The 26,739-nt window shown below is 42.9% G+C and overlaps 1 protein-coding gene and 1 pseudogene across 1 annotated transcript; one reads left to right on the forward strand and one right to left on the reverse strand.

Annotated features, from left to right (window-relative positions):
* Positions 1-2,025: 2,025 nt before the first annotated feature.
* Positions 2,026-3,382, forward strand: LOC139453155 (uncharacterized). The gene has a single exon (XM_071234782.1). It carries the CDS (start codon positions 2,074-2,076, stop codon positions 2,959-2,961), a length of 888 nt encoding a protein of 295 aa, XP_071090883.1. The 5' UTR covers positions 2,026-2,073; the 3' UTR covers positions 2,962-3,382.
* Positions 3,383-9,619: 6,237 nt separating this feature from the next.
* On the reverse strand, positions 9,620-22,884 carry LOC139452566 (uncharacterized; annotated as a pseudogene).
* Between the last annotated feature and the right edge of the window lie 3,855 nt (positions 22,885-26,739).

The raw sequence follows: 26,739 nt of genomic DNA on the forward strand, positions 1-26,739 counted from the left end.
TCGCAAAAGTGTTGGTAAAACACGTATATGTCTTACAAATTTATAATTAAAAAAATACGAATTATTTGTCGCAAATAAAATCTAACATAAACGGTCTTAAAACGCTGGACGTAGCGTCCAAGAGCTTCTACTTTCTAAAAAGTTCTTGTGTGTGGGGTGGGGGGGTGGGGGGGGGGCTCGTACAATTAGATTTGCTACCACTTAGAATTACCCTAGTTGCGCCCATGGTGCATAAAACTAAAATATATATATTTTGGGTCGGTGGGGAAGAGAAAACAAAAGAATCATTCGGCAAGACTTTCACATGTGTTCTAACCTTCATCAAACGTCAATAATGGCATTATGTTGAACAATGTAACCAGAATCAAAAAGATCAAAGAAAAGCGCCGCGCATGCACAGGTGTGCGTATATTGTAACTGAGGAGGTTATAAAACCTTGACTCATCATATTTACTGAATTGGAACTCTGGTACAGATCCATTACTATGCTCTGGAATAAAACTTTTCACTCATATACGCGGATATAGAGTAGGTGGTTGGGGTATTATCTCCCATGCAGTGTACTAAGTACACCCACCCAACGCCACCCATACACTGGTTTGCCTGGTCCAGACTCGATTGTTTGTTTGTTTGTTTGTTGTTCTAACGCCTCACTCAGCAATATTCCAGCTACATGACGGCGGTCTGAAAATAATCGAGTCTGGATTAGACAATCCGGTGATTGACATCATGAGCATCGATCCACGCAATTTGGATACGATGGCATGAATCAATCAAGTTAGCACTTACATTCCTGCATGGGCTGTAGAAATCGAGGGCAGAAATGTCAAGCATGATAGCTGGGAAATTAAATTTAAATTATTTTTCCAACTATATTGCAGTTTTGTAAAGGTCTCATAAGTGCATTTGTTCAGGAATACGTGAAATGCTTTGATCCAATGTTTAATTATATCATATTTCTATTTTCAACCCGCATCCCTATATTTGTCTGTTCATACAAGGCCAGATTTGAAAAAAATGAAAAGCAGTGATTTTGTGTTAATATACTCTTATAAAAAATTTATTAAAATACCATGATTAATATCTGTTGAAAACTCATCTTAAACATACCCTCTCACAATTGATGTTTCCCCTACTCAGCATTTTCATGAAATCAAAACAAATATTTGACTTTTTCAAAATTCGCCCTACTGATCTGAATCCACGCAATACAATGTAAATTGCATCTTCACAGCTTCGTGGAGTTTTCGATAAGACCCATATTAGTATTTCTATTGGCTGAGGTGTATTAAGATTATGGACATGGCTTCGTCGCTCATATTTTGTACATCATGGCAATGCATTAGATATTGGTTTACAGTCATTGTGGCTCATTGTGGTACTCTTCAAATATATTGCGCCGTGTGTTTGATAAGGCCGTTTCATTACGACGTGGCAATACTGTAGCTATATTGCAAATTCATGTAGTGTTACATTGTGTCACTGTCAGTCCATTCAGGTCCCACATTCTTCGCGTGTAAGGTCAAGTTGATGCTACTTAGTATTTACCATAATTATTAGCTGTATATGCATCTAAACGGGTTACATCATTCCTATATATATTGGAAACAATATTGTCAATGGCGCTGTTACATTTTTATATTACTACATGATTTCCGCTGGCATGCTGAAAATATATTATATTGCTACTTCACGTACTTAAATTATCATCATTGTATTTTGCGTGCTTCATCAAAAATAACTTTAATGGCTGAGATACAAAATATCAAACTGATCGACATTTCTGATAAAAAAGTTACTTCGTTACCCCAACGACTTTGGTGTCACGTGATTTATGTTTACAAATAATGTAAGCTCCGCCCAATTGTTAATTGACGGGAAAACCCAAGCCAATGAAAAGCGTTGGCGGCCTGGACGTATGGCGAGTTATAAAATGCACGTGGAATCCGTGCGCTGTCACACGTGCCAGGTGCAAGAGTCGTCAGTGCTGCCCAAATTCTATCACCCAAGGCGGCGCACCATTGACCGAGGCTACCATCTTTAACTCGGAGGCGACCTGTGGCTGATTCAACAATGCTACTACACCCTGTGCTGGAACCTGACTCCGGGGACTGTCGTACGACTGACGACTTTGAACTACTCGCTGGGGATGGTGTTCCAAACCACCAAAGCCTACTACTCCCTCAGATCCCCAAATTCACGCCACAGCTCGCCAAGAAGAAAATCTTGTCCGCCAAAGAAGACTTCATAGGTAGGAATGACTCCGCGTTTAGCGACGTGTTATGTCTGGGGAACGACCACATCTACGACCCCTACCAGGACTACTTTGGGTTGTGTCAGGAGTTCGCCGGGGGCCGGGGCGAGCTGAGCCCTAGTTCCGATATTTCCCTGTCATCGGACGAGAGTAGCGACAGCTTCAAATATGCAAGTTTCCAAGCTTCAAATCCATCGCTTGTGAATTCGAATTTCAGCAAGTTAGACCAGGAAAGACTTTGTGCTTTGACGACGGCGGAATTCGAAAGAAACGGAACTACTTACGAACTGGACGAGTATGACATCATACAACAAAAGGTGCGTGGGCACGAACCCCCCACCCGCGAGATCCCGGTTGTTCCAAATGATCGGATCAAGGAATACCTGTGGCTCAAACAGTGCAAGACAGCCCGTGGCGATGCCACACAACTACAGGTGCAGGGGAAGAAAAAATCGAAGTTGATCTGTGTATTCTGCAAGAACAACAAAGAACCTCCACACGTGTACACAGGACATGTTTTGAAGGATTCCCGTGGGTATACGGCGTGCCCAGTGTTGAGGAAGTACCCGTGTCCAATCTGCCAAGCCATCGGGGACCACGCCCACACCATCAAATACTGTCCCTTCAACAACGACTCAGAGTTTCGAACCAGCCCCTCTCCTCTCCGTACGACGCGCATGGCCACAGGTAAAAAGCGTCGAACATGAAGAGTTTACCAGAGTGTGTATACTGTTACATTCCACCTTTGAAGTGTGTTGTTATAACGGGGACTCGTAACGCATCCACTTTTCCAGATGAATGGAGCTGATTTTATTCGCAACTGATTTTAATCTTGACTCGAATGAGAAATTGATGATGAACTCGCCTGTGTTGTGTATGATATTAACTATCTAGTTTTGTTTATTGTTTAGCCTAGGAACACGTGAATGTGTTGAAGAGGAGTGCTGTGTTCAAAACGAGTTTACCGTTTTGACAAAGAATACAGTGCTTATGTGTTAAAATGCAGGGACATTTTAACAATGTATGTGGTGCAATGGACTGTCAAATTTGGAGACGTTTTAGTTTGAAAAAAAATCATTCTCAGAGTACGTTATAAGAATTAGCTTGAAATTTTACATTTTAGGATTTCAGAGTTTTTGTTGAGTTTCCAGTAGATCTTAATTATTGTGCATTTAATGATTTTATTTATGATGCTTTAGCATGTAGGATTATACGTCATTGTAAATTTGAAATTTTAGAAGTTTCCGACAGTTTTATTGATATGTTATTTTATGACCGCCAGTATCGAATACTGATGGAATATGCCTCCTGTAAATAGGGCGACTTTGTAAAGGCTCTGCTGTATTGAGAAGTAGTAGTTTTAGTATCATAGAATATAGATGTAATTCATACAATATTGTTTGTTTTTCTTTGTCAAATGACATTAGTTTACCGTGAAAGGAACGATCGTTTAAACATGCATATGCTTAAAATATGTACTGTAATTAACACTCGCACGTGTGTTAACAAATGAGTGTGGGTTATGTGTGTGTTAACCCCGACAGTCGTGTTCCCAGCAGCCTTTGCTGATCGTAAGAGTGAGTCAGTCAAAACAACGTCGCATCGGCATTATTTCAGCCACATAGCTACCAAATGGATCGGGGTAACTTGTTGATTGCCTGTCATCGTAACCAAACGACGTGGACCGTTGCTCATAATATCGATCACTGGATTGTTTGGCCCAGAATCGATATTTACAGGCCGCCGTTATATAGCTGGAATATTGTTGTGTGCGGAATTAAAAACAAGAGTGCAATAATCTTGAACGCGAAGTTACATCATCTCATCAATTCAGTGAGGCTAGAACTATAAAACCAACCAACCAACCAACCAACCGTACTATAGTACACAGTATTTTATCAACTCGTGAACCAATCACATATCACCATCCTGACATGGATACATGATAAGCATTTATGTAAGTGCAAGAATCGTGTACACAATGTTATAACCAGTTTCATGTCGCCTTAATGTTGGAGGAAATTACAACAGTGACGCAGGTCTTAATAATGCTGTATGCTCAAACCCATGTCCTCGTGAAATGTACTTGGGCCTGTGTGGGTCAGGATGCAGTGAGGGGCGATGGGGTAGCCTAGTTGTCAAAGTGTTCGCTCGTCACGCCGAAGACCCGGGTTCGATTCCCCACATGGGTAAAATGTGGGAAGCCCATTTCTGGTGTCCCCCGCCGTGTTAGTGCTGGAATATTGCAAAAAGCTCGTAAAACCATACTCGCTCACTCACCCTATGATGCCGTGACCATGATGCATCTAGACTAAAACAACACATTTTAACGTTCAGTGTAAGGGAGCACCCTGTTGATTTTCTTCCCGGGGGTGGGGATATGGAAGCCCCTTCATTGTAGGAAAGTATATGATATGCCCTTTTCTCAGACTGTGTCTAAAGAATAAAGTTCATCATTTCGTTTTATTTATGAAAGTAAGTGATCCCTTCCCCTACCCCTCCCGAAAATCGCGATAGAACAGGTCTTCAGCAACCCATGCTTGCCGTAAATGGCGACTATGCTTGTCGAAAGAGGCGACTAACGATCGGGTGGTCAGGTACCCTGACTTGGTTGATGCATGTCATCGATCCTAATTGCTCGGATCGATGCTCATGATATCTATCACTGGATTGTATGGTCAGACTCGATTATTTACAGACCGCCGTCAAGTAGCTGAAAATCAAATGATTGCCCCCTAACGAGGTGCCATGCTGCATGTCACCATGACGATGGATACAATCTTCATAAGAGTGGTGGACGCATCTCGGGCATACCTGTTTTTGTTTTTTATCCCCCACCTAACAAAGTTGGCGGGGGATATAGAAACGGGCTCCGTCCGTCCGTCACGTTTCGTTTCCGGAGCATAACTCATAAACCGTTCAATATTTTTTCATCAAACTTTGCAGGTCTGTCAGGTACATGCTGAACTGGTGCCTTTTGCTATTGAGAAGTTTTAGAAATGTTTATTTTTTACGTTTCCATGGCAACAAGATTGACTTGGGTTCTGTGAGGCTAGGGTTCGTTTCCGAGCATAACTCATAAACCATTCAATATTTTTTCATCAAACTTTGCAGGTCTGTCAGGTACATGCTGAACTGTTGCCTTTTGCTATTGATAATTTTTTATTTTTTACGTTTCCATGGCAACAAGATGGACTTAGGTTCCAAACTCATCTTTTTTTACAATTTCCATGACAAGTTCTACCTCGGTTAAAAGAGGTTAGGGTTTGTTTAGATTCAATTATGTCATAAATTCTGCAACAGGGGCGGGGGATATAGCCACGTTAGTGGCAAACTCTTGTTTAAACTATGAAAGGAGGAGATGATAATTAGTTTTCTTAACACGCTGTTTGTCAACAGCATTTCATCAAGATATATTTAGTGAATGGATGACAGACCGATTTCTACCGATAATTAATCTCTAAGACAGAAAAGCCTCGGATTTGATGACTGAGAATTTTTTCTTTTGTTCTGCGCTGATAAGTACTTTATTTTTGTAAACATGCAGATTCCCGCCCTGGTTGAGAAGATTTCATCATGTGCAGTACGTGCAAGGTCACCTAGCCTCCATGTTGTGCGGCGCTGTCTGTGTTTTGTCTGCCACGCGCGGCACAACATGCACGTGATTATTGCAGAGATGTGGGCGGGGCACAAAAGCAAGACACGGTACATGGTGTCGAGTATACAATTGTTAGCCCGTGCTTTTACACACGCCACGCGCACTTCTGGCAGGATACAATGTACATCGGATTACTGGGAGAAAAACTAGTGTCTTAATACGTCTTCGAAAATATGTATATAATGTAGTGATAAAAAACTACTTACAGGAAGCGTGGTCATGAAATAACGTAACAATAAAATGGACAAATCGTTTCCTAGTTTCAACGACCTTCGAACGTTCAACAGTTAAATTGTCTTTTAATGTAGAAAATCATTCTTTTCGGATGCCATTTCTGTTTCAGGGTTTGTATTAGAAATTACGATAAATGAGGGTACCAAGCTCCCATCCCCTCCCCTGAATCCCCAATACCATCTTAGTCTCATTCCGAGCCGTTTCATTCACCCCTGAATCCCGAATACCACTGAACACGTCAGAGTGCGCTCCACAAAGGCAGAATGAAAACACGCAGATCACGTTCCTAGTTCATGAAAGGGTGTGATTTGAAGTTAAATTACCGAACGAATGAAGTAAAAATTATTAAGTATAAAAAGAACGTTTTGATGTATACCATAAATGATGTTTAAATGTTGAATCTGCGTACGATTTTATTTGCGTCCCGCATACCACATGGCTTGGTCCCGAATACCCTCTAAATACACTAGTAAATAGACACCCGAATCCCGCTTACCAGCCTCATAAATAGTCGTGTTCCCAAATGGAAGGTGGCAGAGCATTACATTTAAATGTTGGTGTTGAGCGAGTGAATGAGTATGGTTTTACGCCGCTGTGGAGAATCGAACCGGGCCAGCCTCGTGACGAGCGAACGCTTCAACCACTAGGCTACCCCACCGCCCATCGGATTCGACTTTTTATTATGACTTGAATCAGTAGTCAGTATTTCAAAAATGTATGAATCTTTGTCACCTAACTGATGTATGGTTGTCTATCATGAAAGGATAAAGGATTTGTCGATGGCAACATATATTTTTTAAATAGTTTACAATTATGATCTATTTACTGTATAGCCACGACCTTTATACTTCTAGTATATAGTATTGCCAGAGCTCCAGATAAGTTTTTGAGCAATTGCGTTTTTGCTCGAAGGTTCCTATTTTAATTTGGTTATAACATTTTTCATTGGGTAACCAATATTTTTTCACTCATCTATTCATCACTCTATTGGGTTTTTTTTTCCAAAGTGAGTAAACATTTTTATGATTTCAAAAAATAATAATAATGTTTTAGATGTATATAAGGGTTCTAAGTATAAGCTTGACTCGGAAAGTAAACTTGCTCGTAATTGTGTTTCGAAAATTAGCTCCATTGTACGCATGCTGAAAAAGCTTCATTGGGTATTGACGCATGTTGTTTATACATTTGAGTTTTTCATTTAATGTACGCAAGTTAATTGAAAGTAATTAGGTTTTGAATATTGTTTTGGGGTATTTTAGGCAAATACGCAGCTTATCTGCAGCTCTGTAATAATTGCTGAATTGAGTTTGTTATGCTTGTGGAGCCACCTGTTTCTAGTTTGTGTATTAAGGACAAAAATCACCCGGCTTGTTTATGAATTCCACACGCGTCATCCGGAGGCTTAATCTTTCTTTTCTTTTTGACGTCGACCCGTGAAGATCCGAGGTGGAATAGGTCGTCAGCAACCCATGCTTGCCGTAAAAGTCATTTGTGCTTGACGCCAAGGGCGACTAACAGGATCGGGTGGTCAGGCTCGCTGACTTGGTCGATGCATGTCGTCGTATCCCAATTGCGTGGATCGATGCTCATGATGTCAGTCACTTGATGGTTTCTGGTCCAGACTCGATTATTTACAGACCCCCGTCCCATACTGGAATATTGTTGAGTGCGGCGTTAAACAACAAACAAAAGCATTTAAACTTATAATTATTGCCTTTGAAATTTTGTGCAAGTCTAATATTACCAGTTTAATGTAAATTATTTTAATGTATAGTATGACATATTTTGCTCCCAAACTAGACTTACACAAGTCTCTAAGGCAATAATTAATAGTTTAAATCATAAGTTCTAGATTATGTAAATACTAAGAACAAGATGTCCCTATAAGAGACTGGAGTACTGTCCACATATCTAGACTTGCCTATTAGGAGGGTTGTATTATTACACATCCGTGGTCTTTTCTTTCAGTACAGCCTTGGAGCAAGACTACTCTATACCACTGAAATAAAATTAATCTTAAACTGAAATTGAATGTGAACGTCGTTGTGGTACACTGACGCACAAACATAGAGGTCAAACATGACCAGCTCCTCATGGAGTAGAGCCTTGGGGTGAGTGAGTTGAATTTAACGCCGTTTATATCTCGACGTGTCAGCTTGATGTGGGAGGAGGGCCCGAAGTGATGCAGGTCTCAGACGTCTAGCACTCTGATGTAACCTACAAGCACGGGTCTGGTGCTGACAAACCTAGAAACATAATCGGGGCGAACCGGGATTCAAACCCACAATCATAGGTTTCCGGTGTGCCCAAGGGAAGAGCCCTGGTAACATGGTGGTGTGTTGTAGTTACTACGGATTGTGTTGTTCGATGTAAATAAAACAGTTGGTCCACTGTTATCATAACACACGTAATTTGTCAGGAAAGGAATCAGTCGTATCAGCGATCATACATGTGTATAAATTTATGGAAATCACCAAGACTCTTTAATCAACATCGACACACCACACTTCATTTGGCCTTGTCAGCAAATCGCAGTAAGCTTTTAAATCGTCACAATGTGTACAACATAATATCTGACTTGATCATTATAATTATATATGGCCCGTGAAGATCCGGGGTAGAATAGGTCTTCAGCAACCCATGCTTGCCGTAAAAGGCAACTATGCTTGTAAAAGGCGACTTTCGCGATCGGGTGGTCAGGCTCGCTGACTTGGTTGATGCATGTCATCGATCCCAATTGCGTGGATCGATGCTCATGTTGTCAATCACTGGATTGTCTGGTCCAGACCACCGTCATATAGATGGAATATTGCTGAGTGCGGCGTTAAACAACAAACAAACAAACATTATATATGCCGAACAAAAATTGTTAGGGATCATGATAATGTTTTGAATATTTATTTTGTAATGACAAACTCTGTAATTATCTCAAGGGCTCGGCAAATGTACGCTATAAATCCCTAGATCCATTACTGTGGTTCTCGCGATCTCAAATTACCCAACCTTGATTTTCATTCGCCAATTTGATTTGCCAAAGTATACACAATTTATGGATACCATCTTTATTTTACTGTAAAGGCGACGTTTCGGTATAGATCGGATAGATCCTTATACGGTTGTCACGCAAGGATAAATATGATTTGATTTGCTACGCCACTCTAACTAACTGACCTTTAAGATTGCGAGTTGGCGATATCAACAACATGGCGACAGGTTCCACTCATTCATATAGGGTTTGCGAGATATTCAACATTGAAAAACTATCTGACACGCAAAAGAAAGCCCTAAAAATTTGTTTGATGGATAGGGTGAATTCATTTCCATCATGACTGGCAGTGGCAAGTTCTCCTGTACATATTTACCTTTTCTTTATTTCGATGTTTCATTGGTCGTTAAAATGTTAGCGAAAGTCAAGGACGGATAGGATGCTGCTGCCCCCCCCCCCCCCCCCCCCCCAAAAAAAAATAGTCATGATCCCTAACTTTTTTTTGTCCAGTATACATTTAAATTAAACCGGATACATCAATCCAGGGGCGAGCAGGAGACATTCATCGTAAATTACCGAAGACTTCAAAATGGAACAATGACCTTCAGTTTTCCCCAGACTGTTGTTACAACAGGGCAATATTTCCTTCACGCTGTCTGGGTGAAGTTAAAGGCGAAGGCTATCTGGCTGACAGGACCCTGGGCTGTTGCGACTAAAAGCGGCGAAGAGCTATTAACCCACGGAACTTCCAACACGGCAATCTGACCTTGAACTTCATAATCATAGGGAACCGGAAGTGTCCACATTATGTTTTGCTGACCGTCCCCAAAGGATGTATCCAAGGCAACCAAGTAATTCGTCGCATTATAGGAAGAGTGGGGCTGAGTTTTATTAACCCGTCTTACGGCGAAAAGAAGGAGGTCAGCATGCGTTTTGGGATCTATGGCTACCATTACCCTTGACGTCACTTGTACGCTGGTGTTTAGCATGTGGGAGACGTTAGCGATTTGTTGGACCTGGCTGGAGATTTGATCGAATCCGTTAATGGTGTCGCCAAACTGCGTGACAGCCCACACCAGGCTTCCCTCGCCAAGCCCGGCCCGTTGCTTTGTGTGAGTGACTGGTGTTTTTATGTCCTTAGGATCTGTGTCCCGGAGTTCTTGTTTCACACCAGTGTCCCATGACGAGTCCAGACCCGGCCTGCCATAGGAATCGTCATAGACCGACATATGAGAGAGGGAGAAGTTGTTGCTGTACGACAAGCTCATGTTTGTACCTAGATCTTGAATACCCACCAGTTTGGAAAATGAGCTTTCAAGGCAGCACTGACGATTTTCTTCCAATGTCAGCATATCACAGATCCCTGTAGGGGGCGCCACACTTGCCATCACTGTTCCAAAGAAGTATATCAAACTGGACTGTTCACTTGCCTGCTGTGACCATTGGGGACGAATCTTGTCGCTGGGATGGCGGCCCTTGTGTGAACCGCCCGTACCGGAAGTACCAGGGTTTTGATGCTTGTTTGTGTTTCCTGTACCGGTAGAAAGAATGAAATCGTCCTGAACCATTCCCACAACATCCATAGATTCGCCATGTCGAAGTACTGGATTCCGCAAACTGTTGGTTGTTTCCCAAATATTTGTTCCACCCTTTGCTTCAGATCGTGTGAGCATGTCTAGGAGGCCGGAGTTACCAGCCACCTGATTAGCCGTCATATACTTCAGTCTCGTGTCGTGCTCGAGTGTGTCACGTTTGTTCCTGGAGAGACGAGACCGTTTCATTGCATCAGGGTTCCCAAGTCTTATTGTCTTCTTATCACGTGAGATCTCGGACGCGGGTTTATGTTTACTACCTGCTACGTTCCCAGCGTTTTGTTTCCCTTCATCTTGGGACGATTCCGTGGATTTCTCTGGTCGCCGACAGTTGACCTTGACCTCTAGTTCCAGGTTGAAGTACCAGACGATATCGATAGGCTGCAACAAGCGGTCCAAGAGGTCTATGGCGTACAGACGCTGCATACCGAGAGTACCAAGCTGTGGAAAATGTGGAAGAACCTGGTTTAATCTGCGACACAATATGATATCCATTAATATGCCAGTCTTTTACCTTGTCTTTATAGACAAGGGTATAGGCTCAGTTAAGCCAGGGCAGTGAGGGAGAATGTTTAGCTTGCAGTGTTTGTTTGTTGTTTAACGGCGCACTCAGCAATATTCCAGCTATATGACGGCGGTCTGTAAATAATCGAGTCTGGACCAGGCAATCCAGTGATTGATATCAAGAGCATCGATCCACACAATTGGGATACGATGACAGCTTGCAGTGAGGTCAAACAATCTTTGTCTCTCAATGTCCACAGTACAAAGGTCTGATGAGATGCTCCCCGAGGCTCTCCGAGGCGCTGGGGTAGGGTAGGAAGGGAGGGACAGGTAAGCTGTAGGTACAGTGTGTGCTGTGTGAGGGGTAGGGAAGGGGAAGGACAAACTAAGCGGTAGGGGCGGGTACAGTCGCCGTTGACAGCCGTTAAATGAGTAGAAAGCAGTTAAACGAGGCGGTTGCTTGTACAGATAGAATAGATTCGCAATCACGTACAAATGAAAAAAAATAATGTCGATGCTACTGAAACTATAATTTATTTAAGAAGAAACAATTGAATGTATCCATACGACGTGTGGCACAAATAACCGTTCTCGAATGTATTCAGTTGTCATGTATATGATATTTTAGCGGAGGCCAAAAGCATACACACCGGTCATATTTCTACCAGTTCCGACAAACGTCTCATAGGATGCGCTCACAAAACTGATTTGGCCTTCAACCTGGAAGGAATCAGGTAACGCAATATTCCACATCACCGTTGGTGCTTTCTGAGAAGACAGAATTCCTTGCAGCGTTACGAGGTGTTGGGAGTACCTCAGGGCGGTGGTGTTTGCAATGCTCAATGCGAACATGAGAACATAGCTGTCGGCAGTGTCGATATGTACCATCAGACTTGAGGATAGCCTGACGTGTTTTACATTCAGTAAGGCATTTAAGGTAATATTCATGAACATGCTTTTAGTTTTTGGGTTAAGTGCTGAAATAACAGAACCCCGTTGCTGGGCAACCCAGACGACTGGCATCTGAACGCTGTCGTCATGACAAAATGTGACGTCATCATAAACAGCAAAATTTGATGGTGGATAACTGGATGTATGCACTATGGTTCCTTTGGAACCGTCTTCTCTAACGGCCAGCAACGTCGAAACGGCGTCACAATCACCACCCCGCCCATCAACCCCCGACAGGCTGATGTAGATGGTGCTGTGATAATACAACAGCACATTTTCAGAACCACCATCTGTGTCATCAGAGTCGGCATCAGATGCGAATGTGGCCCTTCCTGTTCCAACGTTCACGCTCCATACCACGCGCATGCGCTCTAATTCACTGACCCGGATGTCGACAGAATATAAGCGCTGCATTCTCACGATCTGAAAACGGACATAGGAAGTGGTTGAAGCCAAGCATTGTGAGATACACTGGTGCAGGACACGGCGGGTGAAGGAGGGATACCATATAACCCCAGAAATAAAGTTACATGTATGCATGAGGTTAAATAAATATAACTTTATTAAAGAATCCCCGAGTATTAAGGAATTCTCAAGACCTTTAATTGAACTGGTTATGAGTATATGTGGAGAAGGGATGAGTATAGGTTGCTGGAGCTGAGAAGGGGATGAGTGCAGGATGTTGGAGCTGAGGCGGTGGGTATAGGATGCTAGAACTGAGAAAGGGATGAGTAAATGTTGTTTGACTTGAGAATCGAATCCGGGTCTTCAGCGTGACTTGGCCACCCGACCGCCCATAGGCTGCTAGAGCTGAGAAGGGGATGGGTATGAATTCCATAGCTGAGAAGGGGATAGGTTTAGGCTGCTGGAGCTGAGAAGGGGATGGGTATGAATTCCATAGCTGAGAAGGGGATAGGTTTAGGCTGCTAGAGCTGGGAAGGGGACGAGTATAGGCTGCTGGAGCTGACGGGGTGGGTGTAGGTTGCTAGTGCTGAGAAGGGGACAAGTTTAAGCTGCTGGAGCTGAGGGGATGAGTATAGGTTGCTGGAGGTGAGGGGGGTGGGTATAGGCTGCTAGAGCTGGGAAGGGGATATGTTTAGGCTGCTGGAGCTGACGGGGTGGGTGTAGGTTGCTAGTGCTGAGAAGGGGACAAGTTTAAGCTGCTGGAGCTGAGGGGATGAGTATAGGTTGCTGGGGGTGGGTATAGGCTGCTAGAGCTGGGAAGGGGACGAGTATAGGCTGCTGGAGCTGACGGGGTGGGTGTAGGTTGCTAGTGCTGGGAAGGGGACAAGTTTAAGCTGGCTGGAGCTGAGGGGATGAGTATAGGTTGCTGGAGGTGAGGGGGTGGGTATACGCTGCTAGAGCTGGGAAGGGGATATGTTTAGGCTGCTGGAGCTGAGGGGATGAGTATAGGTTGCTGGAGGTGAGGGGTGGGTATACGCTGCTAGAGCTGGGAAGGGGATATGTGTAGGCTGCTGGAGCTGACGGGGTGGGTGTAGGCTGCTAGAGCTGGGAAGGGAATAAGTATAGGCTGCTAGAGCTGAGAAGGAGATGTGTATATGCTGCTAGAGCTGGGAAGGGGATGAGTATAGGCTGCTGGAACTGAGAATGGTATGTGTATAGGCTCCTGGAACTGAGAAGGGGATGTGTATAGGTTGCTGGAACTGAGAATGGGATGTGTATAGGCTTCTGGAGCTGGGAAGGGGATGAGTATAGGCTGCTGGAACTCAGAAGGGGATGTGTATAGGCTGCTGGAACTCAGAAGGGGATGTGTATAGGCAGCTGGAACCGAGAATGGTATGTGTATAGGCTGCTGGAGCTGAGAAGGGGGTGAGTATAGGCTGCTGGAACTGTGAAGGGGCGTTTAACAACAAACTAACCAACAAAACAAACTCACAATAGATATGTGTATCCTACTCACACACAGGAGTCCCAAAGAGGGACAGGTTAGCCGAAATTGCTTAGGCAGAAGGCAACCTCTTAAACACTTAATGCAACAACAACAACATCAACAACAACAACAAAACAGATGCTCCTGTGTGACACCAGGTCCTCCCTACCTTCTCTTGGGGTATGGCTGCGTCCTGGGGGTCGGGCTGGAACTGGGTGAGGATGTAGGCGCGGCTCCCCCGCATGATGGGCTGGGCGATGGGGTGAAAGGTCCCGTTGTACATCTCAACGTTTCCCCGTAGCACCAGGGACGCCAGGGGGATTCCATCTGGGGAAATTACGGATGATACAATAGAATGGTTTATATGTTGCTGTCGAAGGCAATATCATTTCAGACACTTCAGACATTTTAACACTTCAAAAAACTACGAGAAAGGTAACAGACCGGTATACTTAAATAAACATGTTTTTTTATGTGATTAGATCTGATTTCACTTATTGTCCAAGGAAGGTATATACATATATGTACAAGCCATGACATCGATTATAATATCTGTTCTTGCTCTTCATCAATTTTTCTAACAAATTATTGTGTGATGGCTTTCTTGTCATGAGCGCGTGTCAGAATCCGTATAAACTAACATATAGTGTATGAAATCAGGGGCAGTGGGGTAGCCTAGTGGTTAAAGCGTTCGCTCGTCAAGCCGAAGCCCCCGGTTCGATACCCCACATGGGCACAATGCGTGAAGCCCGTTTCTGGTGTCCCCCGCCCTGATATTGCTGGAATATTGCTGAAAGCGGCGTAAAACCATATTCACTCACTCTATGAAATCATTTATTACACAATTAATTTCTACCCTAAATATGTTTTTCCTTCTGCTGATTTCATAGACTGTGTAAAAGAGTTGGCTAGACTTGCTAAACATAATCTGGTTGTGTTTTCATAAAAGACTGATTTATGTCCCGTCATCATGTCGGAAGGTGCACAAACTGTCATAAAACTGTCATAAAAAATATCCCTCTAAATATTCCTGATCCCCAACTTCCTTTGTGCAGAGAAATATGTAAAGTTTTAAAGAAGTAGATATCACCCGAGTATGTTCTGTATCGTAAATATTATATTTTAGGAATGAAAATGTAAACACAGGGGAAGAAATAATGGGAGTTTTTTTTAATTTAAAGAACGAATTGAATACATGAGTCAGCCACCCCCCCCCCCCCCCCCCCCCCCCCCCCCCCCACACACACACACAAAAAAAAAACCTTTAATATTAGATAGTATTAAATGATTAGTTCATTCATAATTTTACGTGCTAACATGCTAACATGGTAGGGATTGCGTATTCAAAGTGTCATCAGATGCAACCCCCAGTTCCCCCCCCCCCCCCCCCCCCCCCCTGATCCGCCACTCCTTACTTTAATACGAGTGCTGACGGTTGATGTCAAATACCCAAACTCTAAAATGAGGATATCAAGTGACATGCTCCAGGCAGTTCACATTACATTACGTGAAGGGGAGAGTGAGGGAAAGGGTTGGGGTGGGTGGGGGTGGAAACTCGGTACTGTGGTTTGGGGGAGCGGTGGGGTGGGGGGTGCTGTGAGGGGGAGGGGGCGCGATTAGTTCAGGTCAGGAAATGGTCGTAAGTGTCAGGCTAAGGAATGGAGATGTTTATCTTGATATTCAGTCATTTAGATTCCGAGATGTGTTGATGTTCATGTGTTATAGATGCTGGATTTACAACACCCCGCGCTGGCTTGCCACCTCGTGAAGGGGGCGTGGGGATGGGGGGTCTGTACTGGGACGGCAGCGTGTCGGACATATACCAGATCCAAACACCGGCTTCGAACTGTCTCATTCATTTAATAGTCAAGAAACAATTAACGCTTGCCACATGAAAAGAGATATGCTTATCGCTCCCCTGAAACAAGTAATGCGTTTGTTAGTAGAGAAATTTGTTTGTTGTTTAACGCCGCACTCAGCAATATTCCAGCTATGTGACGGCGGTCTGTAAATAATCGAGTCTGGACAACACAATCTAGTGATTGATATCAGGAGCATCGGACAACACATTGGGGATACGATGAAATGCACCAACTAAGTCACCCGATCCCGTTAGTCGCCTCTGACGACAAGCATGGGTTTCTGATGACCTATACTAACCCGGATCTTCACGGGTCTCGCAAATAGGCGAGCATATCCTACGCCAAGGTGGCACCCATGTTTAATGGTTACTAAAAGGAAGCCTTATGTACTTCATATAGGTATCATAGTTGTGTTTTCGACCTTTAAGTTGCAGTGTTTCGACGACTGTTTTCAGCCTAGTAACGTTTTGATAACGTTTTTTAATATTTAGTCAAATCCAATTTACTTTTGCAGAGCAGTTTATAAAGTCTTGAAGTCTTATATACTACTCAAAAGAAGTTAAGAATCACCTGATTCTTTCATATTACAATAGTGAATATCTCATGTCATGACAGATTAACTTTACCATTATGAAAGAATCGGGTGATCCTTAACTTCTTTTGAGTAGTATATTACACAATGCATTTCTCTCCTTGCGTCTATTTTTGTAATGTATATTGATTTCATGTAGACTGTTATTACACAATACATCTTCTTTTATCAGAAAGTATATTTTCTTGTGCTGATGTTGTTTTCAGCTAGCTTGACTAGCCTTGTTAATAATCTTGACAGGTTTGATTAAATTAAACTAAATGCAGATATCCTACAGGTTTTGAGGTGATAAAACACATATTTCACAGTCGAGCTGCTTGACTACACAAACTCATATAATTAGTGAGATGTTGACTTTTTATAAAAGTGATGATTGATGAATAAAGTAAGTACAACCACAATGAATTATGTGATTTAATAAATATGTTTGTTTGTTAGGTTTCATATATATTTTCCCGTTAGGTCATGTAGCAATTGTAGCGTTCATGTATTTGTTTTATAAAACATGAGGCCAAAGAATTTTCAGGAACCAGTTATATTTTTATACATGGTGTAACATGGTCTGTCTCAGACAGAGACCGCCTCCGTCGTCGAGTGGTAGAGCGTCCGCTCGTATAGCGAAGGTCCGAGGTTCGATCCCCGGATGCGTCATAAATACGTTAAAAGATGGTACTTGTTGTTACCCCTGTCTGGCGCTCGGCATTAAGGGGATAAAACAAGGACTGGTCGGCTCGGAGTCAGCATACTGTGTCCTGACTGGGCTATTCATGTTAAACTGCGGCATGGTATCTCAGTGGGCTTGCGCTATAAACTCGGCATTAGCCCGGGACTAGTACAAGCAGCCACCCAACACACACACGCACGCACGCACGCCACGCACGCACGGACCGCACGCACGCACGCACACACACACACGTCGCTGTATAAGTGCAATAATCGTGGACGCGACGTTAAACCCCATTTCACCTCACCTCACCTCACCTCACCTCACCTCACCTTAGAGACAGAATATTGACTCACTTGCGAGATAGGCGACGACCTCCCCCCGTCTGAGACACGATCAAAAAGATGTTCCCATCTCCGAATTCCAGACTGAAACAGAACAATGGTGGTGAGTGGATTGGGTTCTGCGCCGCTTTGAATGTACAGTATTTCAGTTGTATCCCAGTTGAATATGAGTGGCAGCCTATTGGAAGCCGGTCCACTTTGGTGAAACCCTAGTCTGTCTCACAGTCCCAGACTAACATCTAGTCTTTGATGTGATCATATTTTACGATACAAACAGTTGTTAAATTATAGTTATGAAATATAATAATAAGAAGCCCATTCTCTACTGATACTGCAGTAATCTAGACTTGCTATTTTATTCATTTATATTTGTTGCAGGGTCTCAGTACCTGAACCATATTATATTCCCTTCCGCCCAACCCTTACTATAGTTGTATGACTCTAAACGAAGCAAGTCTAGATTTTCCACAGTCTTTGTATCTCCCATCTCCCTTTTCAATTTAAATGGAGTTGTTGTTTTTTATCAGAATATATATTTTCAGAGACTAAGCGTTAGACTAGTGAAATCCACGATCACGGATATGATTCCGACTGAACTGGATCAGGAACCAGGAACAGGAATCATTGGATTCTGGCAGGTCTAAGGGACGCAAACCATGCACAGCAAATTAGACGACTGGGCCACTCGCGTGCCCCACGGACAATCGTAGTTGTAAGTCACTGAGCGACTGGTGGGTCTGTATTCCAGGGGATGTGACCCCGAGTTCTGTAAGTCTCTGAGCGACTGGTGGTCTGTTTGATAGAGGTATGTGACCCCTGAGTTGTGTAAGTCACAGAGCGACTGGTGGTCTGTTTGATAGAAGTATGTGACCCTGAGTTACGCAAGTCACTAAGCGACTAGTGGTCTGTTTGATAGAGGTATGTGACCCTGAGTTGTATAAGTTACAGAGCGACTGGTTAAATGTTTGATAGAGGAATGTGACCCTGAGTTGTGTAAGTCTCTGAGCGACTGGTGGTCTGTTTGATAGAGGTATGTGACCCTGAGTTGTGTAAGTCACAGAGCGACTGGTGGTCTGTTTGGTAGCGGTATGAGACCCTGAGTTGTGTAAGTCACAGAGCGACTGGTGGTCTGTTTGTTAGAAGTATGTGACTCTGAGTTCTGTTAGTCACAGAGCGACTGGTGGTCTGTTTGATAGAGGTATGTGATCCTGAGTTACACAAGTCACTGAGCGACTAGTGGTCTGTTTGATAGAGGTATGTGACCCTGAGTTGTGTAAGTTACAGAGCGACTGGTTAAATGTTTGATAGAGGAATGTGACCCTGAGTTTGTGTAAGTCTCTGAGCGACTAGTGGTCTGTCCTCTAGGAGATGTGACCCTGAGTTGTGTAAGTCACAGAGCGACTGGTTGTCTGTTTGATAAAGGTATGTGACCCTGAGTTCTGTAATTCTCTGATCGACCTCTGGTCTATATTCTAGGGGATGTGACCAATATGTGTTAAGCTCGGGCGTATTGGATGTGACCCAGAGTTCTGCAAGTGACCCTGAGTTACCCATGTCACTGAGAATCACAATGTCCTGGGAATAATGCAAGGGTGTTCGTGCCAGGCAAATTTTAAATCCTCTCATTCACAGCTAGCGGATGCCATGGGGATCACTATAATACCTGAAAACAGGTGTCATGGGAGGGTCCAGGGGAATAACTGGTTTCTCCACCCGTGCCGTCGCCGTCGACCTTCGTGAGGTATCTGCCGTCGCTGCCGATGATGTCTCCACTGATGTCCATGATGGGGAGCGAGGGGTTTACCAAGCTGGAGTCCCTCCACAGCACCTTCCCGGTGTCTCCGTCAACCCCCACGTAGCCACTGCAACGACACACATAAAACGAGTTAAGTACCTTTAGCGAAAGTAAAGGTATCAAATACTAGTAACACAACTCTGTGAGGTTTTGTTGTTGTTGTTGTTGTTGTTTAACGCCGCACTTAATGTTCCAGCTATATGCTGGTGGTCTGTAGACCTGCACAAGTCTCTAAGGAAATAATTATTAGTTTTAATCATAATTTCTAGATTATTTATAGTAAGAACAAGTTGTCCCCTTGATAGACTCGCGTCCTTAGACTTGTCTATTAGAAGGATAGAATTACTACAGATCCATTGATTTATCTTTCAGTACAGCCTTGGAGCAAGGCTAGGTGGTCTGTTGAACACGAGTCTGGACCAGAAAGGTCCAGAGCAACGATCCACGCCGTCGGGGTACGATGATACGCTTTGTTTGTTTGTTTATTTGCTGTTTAACTGTTTAAGTCAAAGAGCACGGTTCATTTGTGTATTCGTCAGTTAACCCATTGGAAAGCTGTCACACGTTTTCTTTCTGTTGTTGTTTGACGCCACAAATCAGCAATATTCCAGCTATATGACAGCGGTCTGTAAATAATCGAGTCTGGACCAGGCAATCCAGTGATTGACATCATTAGCATCGATCTACGCAATTGGGATACGATGACATGCATCAACCATAGCAACGAGCCTAAAATTAATCATTTAGCCTTCAAAAATTGCCACCCCCCACCTGTCCATTTGGTCGTCTTTTACGACTAGCGTATGTTTCTGGCGACCAAATCATTCTGACCCGTAACCTCTACATGGTAACTTCACCCCACCCCAACCCAACCCAACCCAACCCAACCCAACCCAACCCACCCCCACCCCACCCCACCCCAACTCACCTCAACCCGCCCCATCCCACCACAACGACCTGTTTTATGGGGTGTTTAAGCCATTATGCCACCAGGTGTTCCAGGTTGTATTTGAGACGTTCACAACAAAGATGAATGGAGATGCAGTCACATTGTAGTGCAATATGATCTGACGTCTATTTTTAGCGTTATGCTAAAACGAAAGTTGGCTGGTGAAGGACCAGAGTATTCAAAATAGAATAGTGTTAATACTCATTATAATCGAGGACAGAACCAAAATGGGATCAAGTAATCCAAAGCTGACACCGATGATGTTGGATTTGTGAACCTTCTGCTTTGTCTGAGCCAATTCCAAAACACCGATATGTTTGATCGCTCAACACTTCAACAGCAGCGCCCCTGAGATGTCAGGCTGGCAAGTTGACCTGTGACCTCACGCGAGAACAGATCTCACTGCATGGTGTTGACTAGGACTAACATCTAGCCTCTGAAATGCACAATATTTTTACAGAAAAAAACAGTTGTTAAATTCTAGTTATGAAATATAATAAAAAGGAGACCAAGGACTTTCCCTCATTTTCAGAGACTAAACAAATCTGCAGAGCTATAAATGCTTTGAATTTCACAAATTAAAATATTATAGACGTGCATAGGATGCATTGGATATATTTGTTTCAAGGTCTACATGACTAGGTGTTGACAAACGCCCCCAGCATCACGATTTTGTTTCCATGTTAAACTCTGTATATAAATTGCTAGTATAGGAACCAGCATTAGAACATTCATTAGATGCTGTGTTAAAACAACAGAAATACGCACAATTTTGAATACCAGTGTGTGAATATGGCTTAACGTCGCTTTTAGTAGTCATCTTGAAATATGAAAAGACACTAGGAACGCGACTGATGCTTTTTACCCATATGGGGAATCGAACCCACATCTCATGCGTAGCTAACGATCTACCCACTAATTTACCCCGCAAGTTGTGTCACTGAAAGGGAAAACATGAGTAGAACGTCTGGTTCAGTGAGCCATGGCCCTCTGATAAGTGCAGATAAAAATCTCGAGGACAAAAATTGATTACCAGTTCAATATGGCCTGTCTTTATCATACAAACGACGAACAAAACAATCTTAAAAGAGACTTGCTCCATTGTCAGCTGCACCCGTCTGAAAATACAACGACTTGATTGTAACAGAATATCCAATGTCGTCACTTGTGTAGAACTTCGTCGATTCGGACATCAAGCACGTACATGTACTTGGGTAGCCTGGCATTTAGTGCCGGAAATATAGTTATATTATTCAAATATATATTTACAAAATAACAAAAGTAAAATCCAAATGAGCCCAGACAAATGCCAATTACCTGGAGCTGATGCAATCGAGACTTACCCAATCATTCTAGATTTGAGTTTTTAATTTATTCTCTAGAGCCTCTAAGGTTGCCATGGAGGTTAACGGGTTGAATGAGTGAATTGGTTTGGTTTAACGCCGCCTGTGGCAATATCTGACATATAACGCGAGACCGCTAAAGGAAAAACTACAGGATCCCAATCAGGGTGAATCATGACGCTTAATGGGTGACGTTGCTTTCAACAGCATGGTTGATGATGAACTTATTTAATTAAGAATTGACTTCGACATTTTTTTTCGTTTACGGAGGTATAATCTGGCGTGCACACCATGTAATTAAGCTACGCGGGTAAACCTAGAAACGTCAACGCAAATAAGTCTGATTAATCCGTTTTTCAACATTACCAAAACCAAAAAACTGTAGATAACTGTACGAAATCAGCGACCGACATTGTTCAACGCAATAATGCAAAACAAGAACACTCTATTATGATCCAATAAGGTTGGTTGGTTGGTTTGCTTGCTTTGTTGTTTAACGCCGCACTCAGCAATATTCCAGCTATATGACGTCGGTCTGTAAATAATCGAGTCTGGACCAACAATCCAGTGATTAATATCATGAGCAATCGATGACATGCATCAACCAAGTCAGTGAGCCTGACCACCAGATCCCGTTAGTCGCCTCTTGCGACAAGCATAGTCACCTTTTACGGCAAGCATGGGTTGCTCAAGACCTTTTCTACCCCTGAATCTTCACGGGTCTTCAAAAAGGAAAAGTCCGGTAGTGGGCGAGGTTAATTGCTGGATAGCGAAATCGATAGCTTTACACTCATACAAGTGAGTAAGTGACATCGTACACTGCAGGCCAGAGATGTTGGGACAGACAGACCTGTTGTCCTAAATCTTGGTGTCGACAACGTTGTCAAGGACACGGCATCATACCTCGTCTAATGTAGTGACCAGTACGGAACTACGAACGTTCTCACGAATTACGAATTACAAAATAATTAATCTTGTGCTTAAGTCATTACGATTGTTGCTACCCACTTTTTGCGACGGGCAGACGACATGTCTATCGTTACTGACGCAGCCAAGGCAGACGACTTCCGGTTCCTGATGCATTTGACAGTTTGTGCCGTCCAGACGACCTTGACCCCTGACCTTGGAATCCCTGATGGCGTCAGAAGAGAAAAGGACCCCGTGGGTGTGCACCCGTATGACGGGCAGCCGGACACAGTTTGAGGGGACCACGCTCCGGACACACACAGCAGACCGGTGACCACGGCGCTGTACAGGAGTAACATGGCCCAACTTTCGCTGACCGATATAGATGTGTGTTGCCTCCTGATGAATGTCCTTTATCACTCCCTTGTCATTCGACTCATCTGATACGTGCCAATTGAGGTCACGTGAGAGTGATATCAATTGCGGACGATTAAACACCCCAACGACAATGTCGGTGAGGAACAGGTGTACTAGTAATGCAGGCTTATTTAAGCCAGTCATGTGTACGGTTGTACTCTCTGTACAGTCACAAGTAACGATGCTGATAACGATGGACAGGTTGAAGTGCATCCCCATTGAATTGCCACTGACTGTGATGTAACTGTTGATGAGACGAGCGTACTATCCGCATTTCACGTGTCCAGATGATGCACGATCATGCCTTAAACCGTTGGCGGGTCGCCGTGAAATGGTCAATAATTGCGCATGAATTGTCCACTGATCAGCCTACTGTTGGATGGGTCAATTTGTACACCAGCCACTGTTGGGAGGGTCTGACTGTACACAGCTACTGTTGAATGGGTCAGATTGTACAGCAGCCACTGTTGGGAGGGTCTGACTGTACACAGCTACTGTTGAATGGGTCAGATTGTACAGCAGCCACTGTTTGGAGGGTTTGACTGTACACAGCTACTGTTGGATGGGTCAGATTGTACAGCAGCCACTGTTCGGAGGTTTTGACTGTACACAGATACTGTTGGATGGGTCAGATTGTACAGCAGCCACTGTTTGGAGGGTTTGACTGTACAAAGCCACTGTTCGGAATGTTTGACTGTACACAGATACAGTTGAGGGGGTCGGACAGTACACCAGCTACAGCTGAGTAGGAATGACTGTACACTAGTTTCTGTTGTGTGGGTCTGACTGTACAGAAGGAAGGGTCTCACTGTTCTGATAGGATCGGATGTTGGATACACTGTGGAGATGTTGTCCAGATGTTCTGAAACAATCTATAATTCCTGATTGTCAATTATCAAATATTTTATTTTTTTCACAGTGTGTAATTTGTCGATTATTATGTATTTATTCTTTTATAAAGTTTTGAATGACAGGCATTTTTATTGGCCCTCTCCATGGAGTTTGAACAGTGCATGCTTCTGTCATCACCACATCTCATCGCCGAGTGGGATGTATACGGTATCACGTTGCATAGTGATGTGAAGAGGCGGCGCGTGGGACTTAGTCTGTCATACAGACCCTGATACAAATATGTCGAAAGCAGCCCATGCAAGTCTATAATGTTTCGCAAGTCTAGATTACTGCAGTATGAAGAGTGTCTCTGGGCTTCTTTTTATTAAGATAATATTACAACTTTTTTTCTGTAAGATATGTTCATTTCAGAGACAAGATGTTAGTCAAGACCATCCCGTACCACATGAGTAATCGACCCAACCCAATTTCTTTACAACAGAACGTCGGCGGTTTCATATAAAACAAGAGTCATATGTTGAAATGTGTAGGCATGGACAACTAGAGTCTGTCTTACAGACCCTGATACAAATATATATCAAATACAGCCCATGCAAGTCTATAATGTTTGGCAAGTCTAGATTACTGCAGTACCAAAAAATGAAGAGAGTCTCTGGGCTCCAACAAATGTTTTTTTCTGTACGATATGTTCATTTCAGAGACTAGATGTTAGTCTAAGACAGCTAGACTAACGCTCAGTATCAGAAAATATATACATGTGATAGAAAGAAAAAAGTTCATTTAAATTGAAAAGGAGCCTCAGTGAGATGGGAGATTCAGAACCTGAACCTGTGGAAAATCTAGACTTGCTTTATTACAGGAGAGGATGGAGGGGGTTACGGGAGGAAAATAATATTGTTCAGGGAGTGTGAGACAGACTGGTAAGACAACTAACAGACAGGAAATCGTGGCACAGCTGTGATATGAACTTGCTCTTTCGATTACTTCGGGCAATCATTGTTTAAATGTCTATGAGGACGTTCCTGTCTTTAAAGACCGAGAACGGTGGAATTTGCCTCAAATTGTTGCTAATAGTTTATGAAAATGTATATGACAGGCAGACAGGAGCTTTCCGATCTACTGATAAGGTCGCGAGGACTCAGATGGCTGGAATGACCTCTTTGTTAATAAACAGTCACAGTGGGAACTAGACTTGCATAAGTCTCTAAGTTAAAAACTATCAGTTTAAGTCATAATTTCAAGATTATATAAATAATAAGAACAAGTTATCCCTCCAAGAGACTGGCGTCATTAGACTGTCCGCGTATCTAGACTTTCCTATTACACTCATTATGTATAAGGATAGAATTACTTACACACCTGGACTTATCATTTAGAGCAGCCTTAGAGCAAGGCTAAGTGGGCGCTTGCTCCTGCTGTCCGTCTCCCATTCGCAAGCCGCGCCCCACGCTCTGTAGTTAGCCTTGCTCCAAGGCTCATTGAATGAGAAGTGCATGGGTGTATAGTAAGTTCTATCCTTATAACAGGCAAGTCTAGATAAAGGGACAGTCAAAGGACGCAAGTCTTTTTTAGGGACAACTTGTTCTTATTATTAATATGATCTAGAAATTATGATTTAAACTATTAATTATTGCCTTAGAGACTTGTGCATGTCTCTCTCTCTCTTGTCAATTTGTCAAGTCATTGTATTGTTTTAAACGCTCCATTATTTTTCAGGAATGGAGAGTTGATTGTCAAGTATAGATTATCTTGAATCAACATTTCAATTAATTTGCTCTTGGAATTGAAGGAACTATTTTTTGAGTGAATGTGAATGATTTCAAATTTTGTCGGAAAACATGTGTCATCGTCAGATTTGTGGACATGAGATTGTCGACCTCAGCTACGGCGACACTTGGAGGTATGGTGTGACATTAACTATAAAAAACAAACATATATATCCTTGCTCTGGGCTCGATATTTCATATAATCCCTGTCAGCATGTGTATTTACAATGTGCAAGCGATTGATAAATTATTCGTCTTGATCCCCACGAAATCATGGGAGAGCCGTGAACCATGCATTGTAAATATCAGCTCGCGACGGAGCTTAGTGCACGTGCACCAGCGACAGAGAACGTATTCCCCGTGCATCACCGCAAGATCGTCTCACACAGTATAAATACAGTCCACAAAGAATCCTAGTTTATTTTTCAAATATTTTCCACTAGAGAAAATATTTTGTCAAATTGTAAAAATAGGAAAGCGTTTAAGTGCTCGAATATCCTCTACATATTGTTTAATAATGTATAGCAGGGGTATATAATCATAATTATGCAATACATGCAGTTACAAAACCCCTTTAGTTGTGAACTAAAACATTAATAATCTGACGTGAATATATAATGGTAATGTTGCATTTTTCAGTTGAAAATGGACGTGATCTATCTGGGGACCATCACCGTGGCACTGGAAAGTCCATATATGTCCCCTGTGGCACATATTCCGAAAAGCCAGATTTACACGTTCTTGCAACGGAAAATGGTTCTAGGACAAAAACACAGAGAAGAAGGAATATCTTTTTAATCTGAGGAATGAATGAAATGAATAGCACCGAGCAACGGTATATTGACGCGTGGCCTTATCTGTATAGAAAAGGGAAAACGTAACAAATTATCACGTATATTGTGATAATATACCGGTATAACGCGGGCATTGTATATAAACAGCTTCACCTTTCGGAATGCATCCAACATTAATTTAGAACTGATTGTAATTAGGTTTCTTTGGAATATCAGATAAGATCACGCACTGCTTTCGAACCACATCGCATGCTTTAAAGGAAAGACGTTGCATGAATGACTCTGAAATGTTTCTTGGAAATGGGTTGTTTGTTTGTGTTACTCTGAATAAGTTTAGAACATAATCGACTCGTCAAAATATGCTTCAAAGTTGTAAAATACATGT

Source organism: Haliotis cracherodii, unplaced genomic scaffold (genome assembly GCF_022045235.1).
Source record: "Haliotis cracherodii isolate W230 unplaced genomic scaffold, xgHalCrac1.p SCAF_9, whole genome shotgun sequence".
In the NCBI taxonomy this organism is placed as follows: Eukaryota; Metazoa; Mollusca; class Gastropoda; order Lepetellida; family Haliotidae; genus Haliotis; species Haliotis cracherodii.